The 19,352-nt window shown below is 51.4% G+C and overlaps 1 protein-coding gene across 2 annotated transcripts; it reads left to right on the top strand.

Moving 5' to 3' along the window:
- The first annotated feature begins 13,254 nt into the window (after positions 1-13,254).
- LOC118923650 (cytochrome P450 1A1) lies at positions 13,255-19,352 on the top strand. Of its 2 annotated transcripts, none has more exons than XM_036907691.2 (7): positions 13,255-14,131; positions 15,839-16,700; positions 17,262-17,388; positions 17,476-17,565; positions 17,658-17,781; positions 17,927-18,013; positions 18,174-19,352. In XM_036907691.2, the coding sequence occupies exons 2-7, from the start codon at positions 15,855-15,857 to the stop codon at positions 18,457-18,459; spliced, it is 1,560 nt and encodes a 519-aa protein (XP_036763586.2). In that variant the 5' UTR covers positions 13,255-14,131; positions 15,839-15,854; the 3' UTR covers positions 18,460-19,352. The 2 variants fall into 2 exon arrangements, with proteins under 2 accessions (XP_036763586.2, XP_057344958.1); XM_057488975.1 differs by lacking the exon at positions 13,255-14,131 and adding an exon at positions 15,595-15,721.

Below are 19,352 nucleotides of genomic sequence, written 5' to 3'. Positions count from 1 at the left end.
TGAATAAAGTTGGAAGGATTGGTGCTTGGCCTCGGACCATGATCCTTCAGCTCCACCAATGACCCAGGGCCCAGGAGCAAGGGGCAACCTTTCAGGGATGGGGGCTGTCCCTGGGGAGGAATGTCCAGCTCCTTTCAGGGTTCAGAGCTTACTGGGGGGCTTATTTCTCTTGTGGGCAGGATGCTGGGGAAGCAGAAGGCCTCTGGGCTGGTCCAGCCTTCTTCCCTACCATGCCCATGAGGAGTGCCCCTGTCTGAATGCCCAGTCTGGGCCAATCTGGTGAGGAGGCTCACTGCCCCTCCTGAGAAGGGTGCCTGTGGTGTCCCTCCAACAGCCTGCAAAACCAGGTGAGGAATGGGCATGCTCTGGCCACGGCTGTATTTCAGCCCAAGTCCTCAATCTGAAAACAGCAGTTAATGAGGATCCTGCTTTCGGAGGAGTGCCACCTCACCCTCCTCCCTCCTGTTAAGAGATGTTGAGACATTGAAAATCTGAAGAAAATCCATGCTGTGGGCTGTGCTTCATGGCAACTGGCTTGGGCTCTTCAAAATGGTCAATTTAAAAAAACAAAACAAAACCAGGGCCTTTTCTAGAACAAACAACTAGAGAGACATAACAACAAAATGCAATAGGTAAACCTTGATTGGACCCTGGATTCAAAAAAATTTTTTTAAAGCTACAAGACTTTCTTGGGACAACTGGAGATACATGAACATGGACTGGAGATAAGATGATATTATGGAATCAATGTTAATTTTCTTGGGTGTGAATATAGCATCATGGTTATGTGGGAGCATATTTTAGGAAATATTCTTAGGAAGTTAATTTTGTAGTGTTTAGGAGTGAAGTGTCATGATTTCTGCAACTTAATTTTAAATTGTTCTCTTTAAAGTATATATCTACCTGGTATCTATATAAAGGAGAGAGAGTAGCTATGACAAATGTCAGCTCTCTGTTAGGCTAGGTGAGGGTATGTGGGTGTTCATGGAATGAAAGGGAGCCTAAAGTAGAGGGCTGTGGCTCGCTAAGGAGTCATATTGGTTCTCTGTCCCCCTGGGGAAGGAAGGAGGAATCCCCCATCTCCCAAAGCCAAGTGAGGGGAGTCCAGGAGATACAGGCTTTGAGAGAGAGATATCTGCAAGGGGAAAAGGGCAATTCCTTCCCCAGCCAAGAGTCCAGGTGGGTTGGAGAATGGTGCGGGAGACTGAGGCATTTGTGCAGTTAGCATACACTTTGGAGCCCTCCGTACTTATGGGCCCAGCGTTGTTCTCAGGGCTTTATACATATCAACAAAAACCATCCTCAGTAATCCTATGGGATAGAAATTAACACTACTCTCATATTACAATGGATAATAGAAGCACAAAGAAGTTGTGCAATTTATTCTAGGTCACATAGCAGTGTGTTAGAGCTGGGATTTAAACCTTTAGAAGATTGTGCTCTGGGCCTCACTACACTCTGCACCTGCTTGACCTGTATCCCTTGATTTGGGGGAAATACGTGGACACAGAGACAAAGTGGAGCAGCCGGTGGCAGGGGAGGCAGCAGAGGGTAGCCGCATGGCCAGAGCTGGGTACTGGTGCCAGGGCGTGAGTCTCCTGAGAGCTGTGTGGCTGTGCCGAAGGGAGCTGGACTCGAGCTGATGCACGGCACTGCAGTGCAGAGGGGAGGGGACCCCAGCAGTGACCGGCCTCAGGGCATTCACTGCAGGGATGAACTGGGGGTGGGGGCGGGAGGCCAGCCAGAGACTCTATCAGCTATGTCAGGAAAAACATTCTCCGGGCGACCCTGATGGGACTCAGAAGCTCTCGAAGAAAAGCTGGCAGTGCAATGTCTACTACACACACGAGCGTCCTTAGCCAAGAGGGAAGACAAATAGCAGCAGCCAAACAAAAAAAGATAGGCTCCTCTTCCTGTATCCTGCCTTCCCACTTCCTGGTGCAGAGGCCGGAAAAGGGGAGCAGAAACAGCACACGGCTCCCCTTCCCACAGGGTCAGATGTGAGAGGAGGCCGGGGACAGACCTTAAGCTGGATGTGAGGAGCGAAGTTCGATTTAGACTGGACTGAACTTTTTTCATTAAACAAAATTGAAGTATGGTTGATGTACAACGTTACATTGGTTTCAGTTGTGCAACATAGTGATTTGACAATTACATACGTTATGAAATGCTCAGCATTGTAAGTGTAGTTACCATGTCACCATACAAAGTCATTATAGCTTCACCGACTAGAGTCCTTAGTGGTTTTCATCCATGTGGCTCTTTTATAACTGGAAGCTTGTACCTCTTTGTCCCCTTCACTGATCTCACCCATCTCCCCACTCCCCTCTCCTGTGGCAGCCAACAGTTTGTTCTCTGTATTTATGAGCTTATTTTTGTTTGTTTTTTAGATTCCACATATAAGTGAAATCATATGGTATTTGTCTTTGACTGACTCATTTCACTTAGTATAATATCCTCTGGGTCCTCCATGTTGTTGCAAATGGCAAGATTTCTCTTTTTGTGGCTGGATAATATCCCGTTGGGTGTATATATATATATATATATATACACCACATCTTCTTTATCCATTCTTCCTTCCTCCCTTCCTCCCTTCCCTCTCCCTCTCTCCCCCTTTAATTCACTAAAGTCACACTTTATTCAGATTTCCTTAGTTTTTTACCTAATGTCCTTTTCTGTTCTGGGATCCCACCAAGGAGGACTCCGCATCACACTGAGGCGTCATATCTTTATGCTTCCCTTGGCTGTGACATTTCTCAGATTATGTTTGTTTTTGATGTCAAGGTCAAGTTTTTAGGTGTACTCACCAGGCATTTTATAGAATGTCCCACTATTAGAATTTGTCTGATGTTTCTCTCATGGTTAGGCTAGAGTTATGGTTATTGGTAGGAAGACACAGAAGTAAAATGTCATTTTCATCACATCAAATCCAGTGTATATATGATCAATCTGCTTTAGGATGATCGATGGTGGCCCCCATCAGCTGGCTGGAGTGGAGTTCATCAAGTTTCTCTACCATCAATGACTCCCCCTGTCTTTCCATACTATGCTCTTTGGAAAGAAATCACTGTTGTACAGTCCACATAGAAGGAGCCTAGTGTTCTTCCCCTCCTTGAGGATGGGGTATCTATATAAATTATTTGGACTTCTCCATGAGACACTATCTTTTCATTTTTGGTATTTTCTTAAAACTTTTTATTAAATTACAAGATACATACAGAAAAGTGCAGATATCATATATGGCTCAATGAGTTTTACAGACTTAACAAAGCCACGTAACCAGCCCTCAGGTCAGGAGATAGAACATTACCAGCACCCTAGAAGCCCCCTGTACTCCTCCTCAAAGCTAACCACAACCTCATCTTCGAATAGTATAGATTCCCTCTGTCTTGTTTTTATTCTTTACATTAGTGAAATCATGCCATGTGTAGTCTTTTAAATTTTTTTTGCATGGAATACTTTTTTAATTAATATATTTTATTTTTTATAGCAGTTTTAGGCTTACAGAAAAATTGAGTGGGAAGTACAGAAAGCTCCCATATACATCCTCTCCCCACTTACAGTTTCCTCTATTAATAACATGTTACATTGTTGTGATGACGACTGATACATTATTATTGACTAAAGTCCATAGTTTACCTTCATGTGCACTCTGTGTTATACAGTTCCAGGAATTATTTTCACTTTTATATCATGGTAAAATATAAAATATAAAACATACAATTTACCATTTCAACAGTTTTTAAGTGTACAGTTCAGTGAGCAATATGTATTCGTTTGTATCTAACATTCATTTTTTATGAGATTCATTCACAATGTCAGGGGTAGTTGCAGTTCATTCTCATTGCCATATGTTATTCTTATTATAGTGTGAATATAGAGGAATTTATTAATCTAGTCAACATTGACTGACATGTGAGATGTCTTTCATATTGAGCTCAGGTGAGCCCCTGTTGCTGCGAGCTCTCGAACGTGTTTTTGCATGAGTTTCTACCATGTAGAAGCCTATGAGAGAAAAGCTAGGTCATAGGCTGGACATATGCTCAGCATTCGTAGATTCTACCAAACAATTTTCAAAGTAGTTGAACCAATTTATACTCCCACCAGCTGTGTATGAGGGTTCCAGTTGCTTCTCATGCTCACACCACCACTGGATATTTTCAATCTTTTTCATTTTATTCATTCTGGAATGTTTGTTGACAACTTCCCTTTTTAAAATCTCTCAATGCTTCCCATAGATTTCAGGATGAAAACCAAACTCCTTTGCTTAGCACCCAAAGGATTCAGCAGCAGCCCTTGCTCACCTCTCTAGCCCTGTTTGCCATCATGACCCCATTGCTACCTAACTCCATTTTCTTTCTCCATATGTCGATCCCTTTGCTTGAAACCTGCACTCCACACTGCGTTCTCAGGTCAGCTCTTGCACATCATTTTATATCCTGCTCAGCTGTCAACATGCTAGCTGGGTCTGAACCCCTCCTCTGAATTCCCATGCTGCCCATCATCCTGTCTGCCCTTTGGACTGTGAGCTCCTTGAAGGCTGAGGCAGCTTCTGCTTTTCTTCGTATCTCTAGTCTCTAGCCCAGGGACTGGCACACAGCATGTATTCAGGAAAGGTTTGCTGAATCAGTCAGTGTTTTCTAGACAGAATGCTAACCTCCACAAGAGCTCTGCAAAGACTCTGTTTCAGGCATTTCCTGTGTTTGTTTTATGGAAATTGCAAGTAATAATCATTACAGCTAAAATTTATTGAGCACTTATTATGCACAAGCTCTGTGTTACATGCTTAACAGTGACCATTTCTGTTGTAGGTTCATAGCAATCCTATCCAGAGTAGAGTTGCTCAGGGAGATGCAGAGTGCGGCTAAGGTTAAGGCAAGGGGGATGGGCGAAGGGTATCCTTGGGTCATTCAACAAACTTATTCAGTGCACATTCATCAGCCTGGCTTGTGGTCAGACCTCAGTGATTGGCAGCCCCTCCACTGGTCCCTGTGGGACAAGTACTCCTCTGTGTCCCTTCCCAGTCCATTCTCACCTCTGTCATGGCTCTGGCTGCAAGGAGCTGTAGTTTTTGGCTGGCCCATCACCTAACTCAAACCTTAACAGAGACTGTGGGCCCCTTCTGGGCAGGTGCTGAGTCCTATTCATCTCTATGCCCAGACCTGGCACAGAAGAAGGACCTTTGTGGACACAGGTGCTGTAGGAAGCACAGGTGAATAATTAAAGCTGGGGTGGGGGTCCCACAGTCTACTAGATACGGATACGGAGCTTCAGTCACGGACACCCACCCACTGCCGCATGTGTCCAGCAGAGGCCCCCTGCCACTGCGTCCTCAACATGCCCAGATGGATCCTGTCGCCTCCCTGTCCAAATGCCCTCCCTCTGGGTCATCACACCAGTCAGAAGCCTGGTGATCCTCAAAGACTCCTCCTCTCATTCATCTCCCACCAAATTTTCAAGATTCTACCACCTAAATACCTCCCAATTCTGACTCCTCTCTGTTACCATGGCACCGCCCCCTGCAAAAGGCTCCCAGCATGGCTTCCCACCTGGGCTTTTGCAGGCACCTCCTACGTGGTGGAAACTTAGAGCAGTGAACACGACAGGCCCTGCCTTCATGAAGGAGACTGACAATAAGCAGGCAAACATGATGAGGAAGATCACTGCAGACCCAAGTTATGCTGAAAATCCTCTTTGTCCATTTGCCCTTGTTTCTCTGCTCTGCTCTGGGCACTGAGAGGCTGTCCTCTGCAGACGGTGTTGATGGGCTCCTCCATCCTCTGGCTTCTTGTTGGGTTCAGTCAGGGGGAGGCACTGGCATGAGATGGGACTGTTGGAGGACAGTGAGGTGGGGTGTTTTTTCTCCAGACCTTCCCTGCGGAGTCAGCATGGTAGGCTACAGCTCCAATTAGGTAGCTCTCCTCTCCTTACAGTCTCTCTCTCTCTGCATTCCAGAAACAGCCCCTTCCTCTTGCCTCTTCAGGCCCAAGATAGTGAGGGCTCCTCTCTGTTACCAGTCATATGGTACCATGCCATCTTGTGTTGGTTTCCATATATCTGCCCACACCTTCGTAAATAGTCCCCCTATTAAACTCTCTTCAATGACCCAGTTTGAGTGGATCCTGTTTCTTGCAAAGACCCTGTATAATAAACTGGTTCTTTGCAAATTTCTGCTCCACCAGCCCACCTTTTCCCCAAGGTCTTATAGTCACAAAATGGTTGCTGCAGTTCCAGCCATCACATCCAGACATGACAAGGGCCAGGGGGTTAAGAGTTCATCTTTTGCTATGTATCCCTTTTTAGAGTGAGGAAACTTTTCCTAAAAGCTGTTCCACCAGATTTCTCCTACATAGCATTGGCCAGAATCATGTCACAGATCTATGTTTAATCCAATGACCAGCAAGGCAACTGGGGTCACAGTGACTGGGTTCAGGCCAGCTGAGACCACCTCCTTGGGGTGGGGGTGGGGGTTGGGATAGGGTCAGCCTTCCCTGAAAGCACATAGTCCTTGGGAAGGGTGGGTGTTGGGAAGGAGGAAAAAAACAAGGTGGGGAGAATAACTACTGGGTGGTTGCAAGTGTGGAGCAGTTGGGAAAGGATCCCTAAGTTGGTTGAGTAGCCCATTGCTGGCTGGTGGGACAGCCAGGGTGTGCCCTGATAGGCTTTAATGAGACCATGGTAACAACTGTGGGAGCACAGCCAAGAGCATTTGGCTGACAAAGCGACATCTTCAGAAGCCCTGCTTTAATGAGAAGATGAGAACATTCATTATCAGCAAGCCTCTGTTTATATATAAAAGGGCATCTCTAATTTGGAAACAGAGTGTTCCCCTGACCATGCTTAACTTACCCTTCAGCAGGTTAAACATTTCCCTGCAAGGCTGTTTTTACAATTCACTGACTTGGCAAACATTTCCCTAATAATAAAGGGGACTGCCAAACTGAGCAGAATTAGTCAAATTCTGATACATAAATGGGTCTCAACGAATCATATCTGATGCTATTGAAGGAAAAAGAGAAAAAGGTAAAAGAAGGCCTGCCTTCCTCTCTACTGCGCTCTATTTAGGGTCAGCCCAGAGCCCCTGGGCCACTGCCCCCACCTCCCACCAAGTCTCTTCTATGCAGTGTCCTGGGCCTACATCTTTACAGCCCTTCCCCATCCATCAAAACAGGAGGTCTTTTGTCATGATCCTGCAGAGCCCTCTCTGCTGAGAGCAGCTACACCGAGCCTGCCCTCTGCTGATTATTGTGGTGGAACCCAGATTCTGGAGGGAGGAGCCAGGGCCTGTGGAGAGGTGCCAAGGAGGCTTTGATATTGAAAGTGGAAAATAATTATCTACAAAAAAAAAAAAAAAAAAGAAAGTGGATGGGGACTTCCCTTGATGATGGCCTTGTGATCCGCAGTGAGGCCTAGCCCAGATGCCAGCCCTAGATGGAAGGGAAGGTGGCATAATGTAAGATGCCCAAGATGGGCCAGGCTGGGATGAGCTTCTTAAGGCAGGACTGTGCCTGATTGCTTGTCTCCCAGCAGCAAAATGACTAACACTCACCTAGTGAGTGCTGAAGAGAGGATCTGGACCGGAGGGACCCATTCAGCTCCCCAGTTGGACCTCTACCATTTCAAATCTGGTATATTTTTCTATTTGGAGGTTTGACATGTTCCCATTCATTTAACAAATATTCATTTAGTGCCCACAGTGTGCTGGTTTACTATTGTTGAAGCATTGATCAAAGTCCCTGCTCTGCTGGAGTTTACATTCTAGTTGAGGCATGTAGACCATACAAAACATAAATAAGCAAAATACAGGTATATTTCAACTTTGTAAGTGCTACAAGTAGAAGTCAAGCTGAGAAGAGGGACAGAGAGTGAGTCAGGGTAACCATTTTACATGGCCAAGGAGGGCATATTGAGAAGATGATGATTTGGGGAGAAAGAGTTCCCAGGTGGAAGGAACAGCAAGTGTAAAGGCCCTGAGGCAGAATGTTGGGTATCTTCCACTTACCTCTCCAGATCCACTTTGCATTCTTTTCTACTCTCAGTCCTGCAAGGGTGACTTCTGTGGTCTGCAGTAATGGGCCCCTTGTCCTCTGGCTTACAGTTGTTCAGTCCATTGAAGGCACCAGTGGGACATTAGAGGGTGTGTGGACAGTGAGCTCAGAATACTTAGGCTCTCTCCCTGTAGGGTCCTTGCATGCCAGCTGCACCTCTGCCAAAGGCCACAGCTCCTCTCTGTAGCCTTTCCATGGCCACCTTCTCTGGGCTCTGTTTTCTGCTCCTTCTCCCTGTCACCTCTGACCCTGCTGTCATAGCCCTGGGGCACTGCCTTGTCCCTTATTGGTTTCCCTAAGCTTTGCCCATACCTTTTTGAATGGTCTCTTTATTAAACTCTCCTCAATGACCCAGTTTGGGCAGAGGGGGTGGGGCTCTGTTTCCTTCAGAGACTGACTCTGGCAGATACAGGCAGGGACTTGCCTGGGGAGTCTTAGGAACATCCAGGAGGCTTTTGGGCCTGGAGAGGAGTGAGCCAAGGGCAGAGAGAGCAACAGGCAAAGCAGCCAGAGTAATGGGAGCCACGTCTGCAAGGGCCTTGCAGGCCGTCATAAGGACTGTTTCCCCTGAGAGTCCTCATAAACTTCTTTCTGAAAACTTCAATTTGGCTTGTTCTGAACTGGAGGAAAGGATGGCATCTCTTCCTCAGCTAGCAGCTGGGATAGAAAACTGGACATCAGGAGCTCGGCAATGGTTGCTTCCTTGCCATGACAGCAGCCAGCAGGGCGGCAGGCTCCGCTCCTAGCACAGTGCGGTGGTCCTGGCTCATCTGAGGATTCCTGCTTTGCCCACGGGTTCTCCCAAGGCTCTCACCAGCCAGCAGCTCCTCAACGCCATCATGGGGGCTTCTGGGGATGGAGTCAGCCTCTCACAGTGGTCCTGATGGTGGCATTTGGGGCACAGGGACAGACCAGTAGGAAGCTGTAAGAGAGGAGGAACTTCTTAGGATTCTGTCCAACCTGCCCAGGCCTTCCTGAGGCCTGTCTCAAGAGCTGAGCTGTCATCGCTCAGAGAACACTGCCGGGTAAGCCCCTCTGGCTGGCAGGTTTCAGTTATAATTTTTTCAATTGCAAGTCCCGAACCACAACTCCTAGTAGAAGAAGAAGAGGAGGAGAAAGAGAAGAGGAGGAAGAAGAAAATGAGATGAAGAAGAAAGACAAAAGGGGAAAGGATGAGAACACTGATTCACATAACAGAGATGTCTTGTGGGGGAACTCTACTGGCTTCAGGAATAACTGGATCTAGGTGCTCAGTGTCATCGATTCTGCCCCTCTTCCCCACCCCTATTCCCAGTTCTGCTTTTCCCTGAATGGGCATCATTATAAAGTAGGCTTTCTTGAAAAATGGCCACTGGTAGGCCCAGACTTATTTTCTCATCAGCTTAGTCACCCCTGGCAATAAAAGAACCTCTCTTTACAACAGTTTCATAACCACCCCCCACAGTGTTCTCACTGGCCTGGCCTGGGTCATAGGCCAGCTTGCTAGTCTGCAGTAGGTTCAGCTCCACCAAAACTATTGGCTGAGAGTAGGGGTGGGGTGGTCCCCAAAGGACAACCAGAGTAGTGTTGCCAGAAAAGAGAATGGATTCTGGGCACACAAAACCTCTCAGATGTCCACTGCCACCAGAGTGACCACTTAATTCATTGTCCAAGCCAGGACTCTTTTGAGAGTGAAAGAGGGCACTTTGAATAATTATACCAGGATAATAGGCTTAGACCAAGCCTATCCTGGAAAAGTATCATCCCTCTAACTATAGCAGTCAGGAGCCAGGGAGACAGATGGACTGCCCCATTTGAGCCCTGGCTCCTGCACACTGAGTATCTCTGGATCTCTGGGCACAGGGGGGAGAAGGGCAGGTGCTCAGGGTTCTGGCCTTGGGTAGGGTAGAAGGGGGCTAGGCGGGGTGAAGACACATTGGGAGGCCAGTCCCACATCTCCACAGCCACTCAAAGTTTGCTCTTCTCAACTGCCTCGCCTCAGCCTCCCAAGCCCATGCTGCGTTCATGTGATGCCCCCTCCTCCATGCCAGGAACGCCCTTCCTATTCGCTGCTTACTCCATGACTGTTCTCCGGTCCTTCCCTCTCCCAGAGTCCCTTTATCTAACCCCCCACCCCAACCTCAGCCTTCTCACAGCTTCTGTAGCACAGGCTACACACTCAGCCTAGGCTGTGCTTGGGGTGTGGTTCCTGTCTCCACTGTGGGGTAGGGGGCTGTTGTGGGTATTACTCTCTCCCCATCCCCCTGCCACATAGACCTCAGCAGTGCTGACTAAAGATTCTAGGCTGGATCCCTCTGCTGGCCCAAGACCCTCAGCTGTCTCTACCCCTCTAGTCCCGAGCCCTCGCCCTTCCCCACTGCCCCCTGCCTCTGCATTTCTGGTATCGATCGCTAGGGAATCCTGGCCAAAGAGCTTCTCACGCAAAGGCATGCATACTTTGACCCAGGTCAAGGTCCTCTAACCTGCCTGTCTCCCTCTTTCTCTGCCAGGTGCTCCTGAGGGCTCCCTTCGGTCTTGCAAGCTGTTTGCCGGGGCAGGGCTTGAGATGAGAAGCGCAATGTCTCCCGTCACCCGAGTGCACCAGACCCTTGTCCAGGAGTATGGGAGCTTGGGGGGGGCCTGACCCAGGAGCTGGGCCCGTCCATCTTTGGCCCTCTGGGGCCTTGCTGGCAGTCTGGGACAATAAATCTTGGTGGGACAAGCCCTGGCCTGGAAGCAAGAGGCTGCAGTTCTAGGCCCTGCTCTGCTTTGTCCTGCGTCCTTATGCCTTCTCCCCTTGGCATCAGTCTCTCCCGCTGAGAAGTGGGAAGGGAATTGCCTTGATTAGCTGATGAAAATCTTTGGGGTCTAGAGCTTGTTAGAGAGTGAGAGCGGAGCACTGTGTCCTTCACCAAGAGAAGGGATTTTCTGGGTTTCTGGCCAGGAGCCCCAGTGGGTGGTCTCTCAGCCCTGATGAGCAGGCAGCCATGATTCTCTAGAGCTAGGGCCCTGGTGGGGAGTCTGGGCAGCCCAGGGAGAAACTGGGCTGCAGATCAGGACGAAGGATATGGGCAGGCCTTGCTCCCTACTTTCTTGCCACACTTCCACATGGGTTCTTTCTACTCTCTGTGGCTCTAGCTCCACCTGGGATTGAAGGACAAACATCTCTTGGGTACCATGAAGCTGTCAGGTTGAGCCAGAGATGCAGAGGTGAAATGAAAGGAAGGACAGGAGACAGACGGAAGGCCCGGGATACCCCCTTGTCTCCTGCCGGTTCTATTGCCTAAGTTCCACCATTACAGCATCAACAGTTTGGGCTCAACACCCTGGGCATGTGCCCTGTCCACAAAACAGCTGGATTTAACTCCTTCACCAGTTATTGATATCTTACAAGGACTTGTTTTACCAGGTCAATTTCCCACAGGCTGTTTTTCTGTGGCAGGGCATGGCAGAAGGTGTGACAAGTTGGTCTGGGGTCACAGCAAGGGTCTAGTGTCCTGAGGATCACCATGGAGAAGGGCTCCCAACATAGACCAGGAGACACCTAACCTGCTGTGGAGAGGATTCGGACAAACTTCCCAAAGAAAGTGATGCAGCTGAGACTTAAAGTAGGGGAGATTAGAGGTAGGGGTAGGCAGGCCTGGGGGTTCTGCTAAGGATTCTGTTTCCATTCAGATGGGAACTAGTGAAGGGGCCAGGTGGTGACAGAAGGAGATTTTGCTTTTGAAAAGACTGCTCTGGCTGCCACAGATGAAGAAGGAATGAGAGGGAGGGAAAGACAAATTGGAACCAGGTTTGGAGGCTCTAGACACACTGACGTCTAGATCTGACGGGGAGCTCTGCCGGGGGTCTGGATGAGGACATGGCCATGTGGTGGTGGGACAGATGTCAGCACGGACGTCTCCATCTCACACAGAAGAAGCCCCGTGTCTCTTAACCAGGTGCTCTCTGCACTCGGTACAGGGCTGTCCTCCCTCCACAAGCATCCCATCCCCTAGAGGTACGAAATTCCAGGAAAACTTCCCGGTGCACTTTTCCAATGCCCCTGCTACTGCCCCCTCCCTCTAAGCCACTGTGCAGGGCCTTTGAACTTGTTGTTCCCTCAGCCGGGTGGGCTCTTCTTCCAGATTATCTGCGCACCTTGACTCTTGATTCCACACTACTGCCTCCGGTTAGTGTCATTTTCACAGTGAAGCCTTCTTCCGCTACACCATTTTGAATTACAGTCTTCGCCCAAGTAATTCCTACCTGCTCTCTGCTTAATTTTTTCTCTATAGCACTGCCCACCTTTTGACAGTCTCTGTGCATTATCTGTGTTCGACGCCGCAGCACCGCGCCTGCCCCCCACCTCCAACCCCGGTAGGCTCCGCGGGAGCAGGAGAGTTCTCAGTTTTGTTCACTTCTCTACCAATAGCAGACACCCAGAACAGTACCTGGCACATAGAAGGCGTTTGGCAAGTATTTGTGACAATGTTCGAGGTGGCATCTGACGAGAGAGGTGAGGGGTCTGCATGAGGCTCTGTTTTCTGGCCTGGGTTGGCGGATGGTGGGGCCGTTCACTGGGTAAGGGAGCACGGCGGGGACGGGGGCTGATGTAATTAGTTAGGGACAGGTTGAGTCAGACAACGAAAATATGGCTTTTTCTTCTCGGACACCCAACATGGGGGTGTGGGGTCTCGGCAGGGTGGGGACAGCGTTGGAGGCAGCCTGCCAAGGCTGTGCTGGGGCTGCGTGTCCAGCCACAGGCGTGGACCAAAAATACAGACACAAACAGTTCGCCCGCTTGCCGGCAAAAGCCCAGCTCCGCACGCAAACCTGGGCCCTTTGCACCGCCCGGTACCCGACCAATCGCGCACCCGCGAGGCTTAGGCGGCTGCCCTCCGTCCATTCCCACCCCGAGGCTGGAGCTTCAAGAGCCCCGCCCCCGATTCCCCTCCCCCCAGCGCCTTGCGTGACTGTGCCAGGACCCGACCTGAGCCTGGAGTTCGGCGGCCGGGTGGCTGCGTGGTCTCCGGGCGCTTCTCACGCAACCCCCGGGCACCGTGCCCCCGGCCAGGTTGGGCGGGGATGGGCTGCGTGACCTCTGCCCGCCGGAGGGATGTACCAGACACGTGCACGCTAGCCGGGGGAGGTCAGCCGGGTGCCCCCCTCCGCGGCCTGGACTGAGAGCCTCCCTGTAACCCTTTACTAGGCCACGGGGAGCTAGCCGCATAGCCCCATTCACCGCCCGATTTCTCCAACCCTGCCAGAGCAGCCGGGGTCAGGAAGGCCAGTGGGTCCCGGCTGGAGGTACCCCGGTTTGCAGCACTCCAAAATGGCCTTAGTGGCGGCGCCGAGCCGCTAGTGGGCGCTCAACGAGACTGCGCTTTTTTTCATCCATTCCTGCCCATCGGTCAAGAGCGCAAACTTCTGCTAGTCGCCCGGGCTCTGCAGGCTCCAGGGGCCTGGGACAGCCCTTCGGCGCCTCTGGCCTTCCGGCCCCGGTGACCTCGGGGCTGGGGTCGCAGCGCTTCTCACGCGAGCCAGACTCAGTAACTCCGGGAAGGAGGTCCTCACCCGGCAGCCCCGCCCCTGCCTGCCTGGTCCCCTTAGCTAGTAACGAGGGGGAGGCACTTGCAAGCCCAGTGTTCCGGTGGCTGCAAAAATAAGAGTGAGGGGCCCCTGTGCCCAGGGATGGAGGCCCCCCATTTCCACTCTCCAGGCTGTTTGGGGGCTTTTCCGCAAAGCCCTGGCTCTGCACTGGGCTCTGCGCTGTCCATGGGGTATCTTGGAACTGGGGGGCCCAGGTGTCCACAGTCCTCACTCCTTTACACGTTGGCACTTAGATGAGGCGTCCCGACGGTGGGTTCTTACTTGTCCCCCCGAGTCTCCTGCACTTCCCCTCCATCCGGGGGCACAGCGACCCTGCCCCTCAGCCTGCCCCACCCCCTATCCTCTCCGAGCTCTAGGGGGCGTGGCCAAGCGTGCAAATCCACTATAAAGGTGGCAGTGCCCTCACCCTCACCCTGAAGGTGACAGTTCCCTGTAGCTTTCCCTGATCTTCTTGGGGTCCCTGGCTCCAGAGACCAACCTTCGCAGCTCAGCTCAGCACCTCACAGCAGCAGGTGAGTTCTGGGGGCCTCTGGCTTGCCCCTTACCTCCCAATAAAAGGAAAATTCTGGTGCCTTCAGTCTTCCTAGGAAGACATTGGTCTAGCACTTCAGAAAACGAGGCCAAGAGTGTCCTCAGACAGTGACCAGGTAGTTCAGCATCCTGGGTGGGGGTGGTAACTGAGGCCAGGGGAAAGGCAGGACTTGCCCAAGGTCCCACAGGTGGTACCAGAACTCTAGATGAAGATGGCCGCCTCTCAGGACTTCAGGACCCAGGCTGCACCTCCATTCCCCACTGACTCCCTGAATGCCTCGGGGCTTCCCCGTCAGGATCACCTGAGAGGCTGGAGTCCGGAGAGAGCTGTGGGAAGCTGGGAGCATGTGCAGTCCCTTCTTCAGGCTGTGTGATGAGGGTGGATGGAGAGGACAGGGTGGGTTACCAGCTGTATCTTGCCTTATCTAAAAGCTGCTGTGGCCAGTGGCTGGCTCTCCCCTCCCAAGGAATGGCTTGTCAGAGCTGAGATGCGCTGGCTGGACAGGAGGGGCCCATGTGAGCACTGCCCAGCTAGCTTGGGGCCTTCCCTATCTCCTTGGCTGTCTTCTCTGTCCTCTGCGTGGGGCGCCATCAGTGAGAGACAACCAGCTGCAGAGAGAGAAACCATGAGTCCCTGACAACTCACCGGTCACATCCCTTTTAGTTTCCTACCGTCTAAGGCTGGAGGTCCTTGTGGCGCCCAGTGCCCAGTTAGGGACATTACGGCCCACCAAGCTTCTTCCCATTTTACTCGAGGAATTTACTCAGGGAATTAGGGCTGGAGGGTGCTTTGGGATCCAGTTCCCTGGGTGGCCCCCTAGACAGATGCTAACGTACTTGAGGTAGGAACCTTATAGCCTCCCTGTCTTGTGTGGCTGTCCTGTGGGGAAACCTCACTCGTCAGACTGTGATCCCCAGGGTGGATCTGGGATTTCTCTTCTCTGAAATCTAGCTGGGTGCCCTGAATCAGGGATCACGTCCCACCCCCTCTCTCAGCCGATGTACCACAGCCCAGAAAGGTAAAATGATAAGTCCAAGGTCATGCCATGAAACTGGAAAAACTGTCCCCTCACCTCCAGTCCAGGACACCAGGAAGATGCTTTAGTTTGAGCCCAGTGCTGTAGAGAGAGTGCTCCACGAATCTGCCTTTCTAGATCACACCTAGGGAGAAAGTACTGTCTCTGCCTCTGTTTAATTCAGATCCATTCCTAATATTCCTTATTCCAGTCTGCAGTTTTCTTGCAGTCCTGGCCTGGTGGGAGCCTTCCATTTATTATGGGCTTTCTGGTGACTCAGAAATGGGGGAGGCCCAGACAATTCATTCATTTAGAATTGAGCCTCACAAAAATCCTGGCCTGGATTTCTATCACAGGGAGCCTCAATCTGCTGGATCTCCAGTTGCTTTCAAATTTTAAATCAGTTGAACTCTGAGAACTGAGGCTGAGAACAGTGTGGCTAGTGCAATGGAACTTCCAGTCCCCTGTCCCCTATGGCCAAGACTGAATGAAGAATGACTAAAATTCTTGGCAGCTCAACAAACATCTCCTACCACCTCCTCCCCTTCATGTCTAGTGAGTAGTTTTAGATAAAAAGGTTTCCCCTTTTCCTTGACCAGCATGCTGACACTAGGACATTGGCTCACCCCCTCCTGAAGTCTTAATCTTTTCTTCCTGTCCACCTCTCATCAGCCACCTGGAGATCTCTATGAAGATCATGTTTTCTGCATTTGGCCTCTCCATCCCCATCTCAGCCACAGAGCTTCTCCTGGCCTCTGCCATCTGCTGCCTGGTATTCTGGGTGGTCAGGGCCTGGCAGCCTCAGGTCCCCAAAGGCCTGAAGAGTCCACCAGGGCCCTGGGGCTGGCCTCTGCTCGGGCACGTGCTGACCTTGGGGAAGAACCCACACCTGGCGCTGTCGAGGCTGAGCCAGCGTTACGGGGATGTGCTGCAGATCCGCATCGGCTGCACGCCCGTGGTGGTGCTCAGTGGCCTGGACACCATCCGGCAGGCCCTGGTGCGGCAAGGTGATGATTTCAAGGGCCGGCCCGACCTCTACAGCTTCACCTTGGTTACTGATGGCCAGAGCCTGACCTTCAACCCAGACTCTGGGCCGGTGTGGGCTGCCCGCCGGCGCCTGGCCCAGAATGCCTTGAAGAGCTTCTCCATTGCCTCAGACCCGGCTGCCTCATCCTCCTCCTACCTGGAGGAACATGTGAGCAAGGAGGCCGAGTACCTCAGCAGCAAGTTCCAGGAGCTGATGGCAGAGTTTGGGCACTTTGAACCCGACAGGTATTTAGTGGTGTCGGTGGCTAATGTCATCTGTGCCATATGCTTTGGCCAACGCTACGACCATGACAACCAAGAGCTGCTTAGCATAATCAACCTGAGTAATGAGTTTGGGGAGGTGGCTGCCTCTGGGAACCCAGCTGACTTCATCCCTATCCTCCGTTACCTGCCCAACCCTGCCCTGGATGTCTTCACGGAACTGAATGAGAAATTCTACAGCTTCATGCAGAAGATGGTCAAGGAACACTACAAAACATTTGCGAAGGTACAGGCTAGTGGGGGGCAGGTGGGTGGTGGGAAGCAGGTGGTATAAGGCTCCAGAAGGCAGAGAGAACTGGAGCAGTATGGGGTTTAACAGACTCTCGGGGGCCTATACACTGGGATTTTGGAGCCAGTGGTGGAGTGGACTCCATCCTTGGCAGGGAAGTAGAACTGTTTCTTGACTGGCCCTTCTATCCTTCCATCAGACAGTGATATTTACTGAATAGCCAGTCAATGCAGGACCGTACCTAGTTGTTGGGGGGCCAAGAAGAGTCAAAGAGTTGGTCTCCTGGGCTCATGGGGAGAAAAGGCTAAACAGCATGTCCAGATGGTAATGGTGGAGACTCTGTGTTAGGTGTCCCTTGACTTGAGGCTGCCAGTATTCTGAAGCTAGAGGGAATATTTGAGGCCAGTATTCTGTGGAGAGGCAAGAGAGGTTGGAATGGCAGTCTTGGAGGCAGGGGGATCACCTCTGAACAGGGTTGTTAGGGATGGTGAGGGACCAGCCCTGGATAGAGAGGTAGGTCTGGGTTTGGGATTTTGCTCACCTATAGGCCTTTCCTAGGGCCACATCCGGGATATCACAGACAGCCTGATTGAGCACTGTCAGGACAAAAGGCTGGATGAGAATGCCAATATCCAACTGTCAGATGAGAAGGTCGTTAATGTTGTCATGGACCTCTTTGGAGCTGGTATGAGCCCTGATATATGCCCTTCCCATGCCCACCTGCCCTGACCCACCAACCACCTAACTTCTTGCTCTGTTTATCCCTGGCCAGGGTTTGACACAGTCACGACTGCCATCTCCTGGAGCCTCCTGTACCTGGTGACAAACCCCAGCATGCAGAAAAAGATCCAGGAAGAGCTGGGTACGTGGTGGCTTCTGCAAAGTGCTCAGGGCAGGGCGCCTGGCCAGGGTCTGGGCTGCCCAGTCATCCATCTGGTGATTTGTGTTCTGCAGATGCAGTGATTGGCAGGGAGCGGCGGCCCCGGCTCTCAGACAGACCCCAGCTGCCCTATCTGGAGGCCTTCATCCTGGAGACCTTCCGACACTCCTCCTTTGTACCCCTGACCATCCCCCACAGGTGAGGCCCTGTGGATCCACTGCTATCTGATATTTGGCCTTATTCCAATGCATGTGCCTGATCAGGGTTGCTGGGAGGGAGATGGCATGGGAGGCAGGGGATCTCCTTGTGGCCCCGAGGCTGACTGAGCTTTCTTCCTCCCCAGTACCACAAGAGACACAAATCTGAGTGGCTTTTACATCCCCAAGGGGCGTTGCATCTTTGTGAACCAGTGGCAGATCAACCACGACCAGTAAGTTGAGAAGGAAGGCTGCCCTCTACCCCCTCCCGAGCTCCAGAGCCTGCTGTCCCTGGGCCACTTGCCCATCCCCTACTCTTCTGGACTGGGGTACAACTCACTTGATGCTTCTGAACCCCAAGCTGCTCCTTCAGCTGCCTCTCTCTGATCACAGGAAGTTGTGGGGCAACCCATCTGAGTTCTGCCCGGAACGGTTTCTCACTGCTGATGGCACCGTCAACAAGGCGCTGAGCGAGAAGGTGATTCTCTTTGGCTTGGGCAAGCGGAAATGCATTGGTGAGACCATTGCCCGCTTGCAGGTCTTTCTCTTCCTGGCTATCCTGCTGCAGCAAGTAGAGTTCAGCGTGCCGTCAGGTGTGAAGGTGGACATGACGCCCATCTATGGGCTGACCATGAAGCATGCCCGCTGCGAGCATTTCCAGGTGCAGGTGCGCTCTTAGGAGGTGGAAAGCCTGGCAGCCTAGATGGTCTGCCTGGCCTGTCTGGGCAGCCAGCCAGCCAGGGGGATCTAAGCTTTGGACGGAAACCCACAGATACTGGTCTGGCTGATTTTTGTATTTGGGCTATGGGCAAGCCCGAAGCATCATGCCTGCCCCCAACTCTGGACTTGTCCTTCTGCATACTGGCCACAGACAGTGGACATAGCAGGGGCCACACAGGAGCTGTGGAGCCTTCTGGAGTTGTGCTTGAGCTAGGAGGCCGGTAAGGTCAGGAGGTCTTCATGCCTGTAGACACCTCTGAGGAGCTCCCCGGAAGCCCCTGAACCCAGCCGTTGGCTGGCTCTCTGTGGAACCTGGCTGGCTTGAGAAACATCTGAACAGGTCCCGGCAGGGCCTGTCCAATCTCTTTGACAAATGGGAGCCATCAGGGTTGAAGGGAAGAGGCAGCTCGGGATACTGGCACAGAGGCAGTCTCCCTGCCTGAGCAGGTGGTCCCTGACCACAGGGGTGTGAGACTCTGTGCCTGGGGGAATTGTGTTCCACTGCCCTCCCTCCAGGCGGGAGCGCGGTTCCTTCCTGTGCCTTTCCTGGAGGGCTGGGGATTTGCATCCCAGAGGAGCAGAGAGCAGAAGGAGTGCCCAAATCCAGGCACCAGGACCAGGTCAGGAGTGAGAGGACCGGTCTCCTTTGTCTATGCCCTGTGTATTAAAATGTCTTTTTAAAATGTATGTATACAAGGAGTTTTTTATTTTAGACTGCATTTTACTTGAGTGTTTGCATTTATCATAAATAAGAGCTTAAGAACACTTACTGAGTGCAATAAAGTCTAACCCCAAGTATCCAACAACGTATAAGAAACACCTACCTAAGCTAAATAAAGATATTATCCAGAA

This window comes from Manis pentadactyla, chromosome 11 (assembly GCF_030020395.1).
Source record: "Manis pentadactyla isolate mManPen7 chromosome 11, mManPen7.hap1, whole genome shotgun sequence".
Lineage (NCBI taxonomy): Eukaryota > Metazoa > Chordata > Mammalia > Pholidota > Manidae > Manis > Manis pentadactyla.
This window is presented reverse-complemented; position numbering and strand designations above follow the sequence as displayed.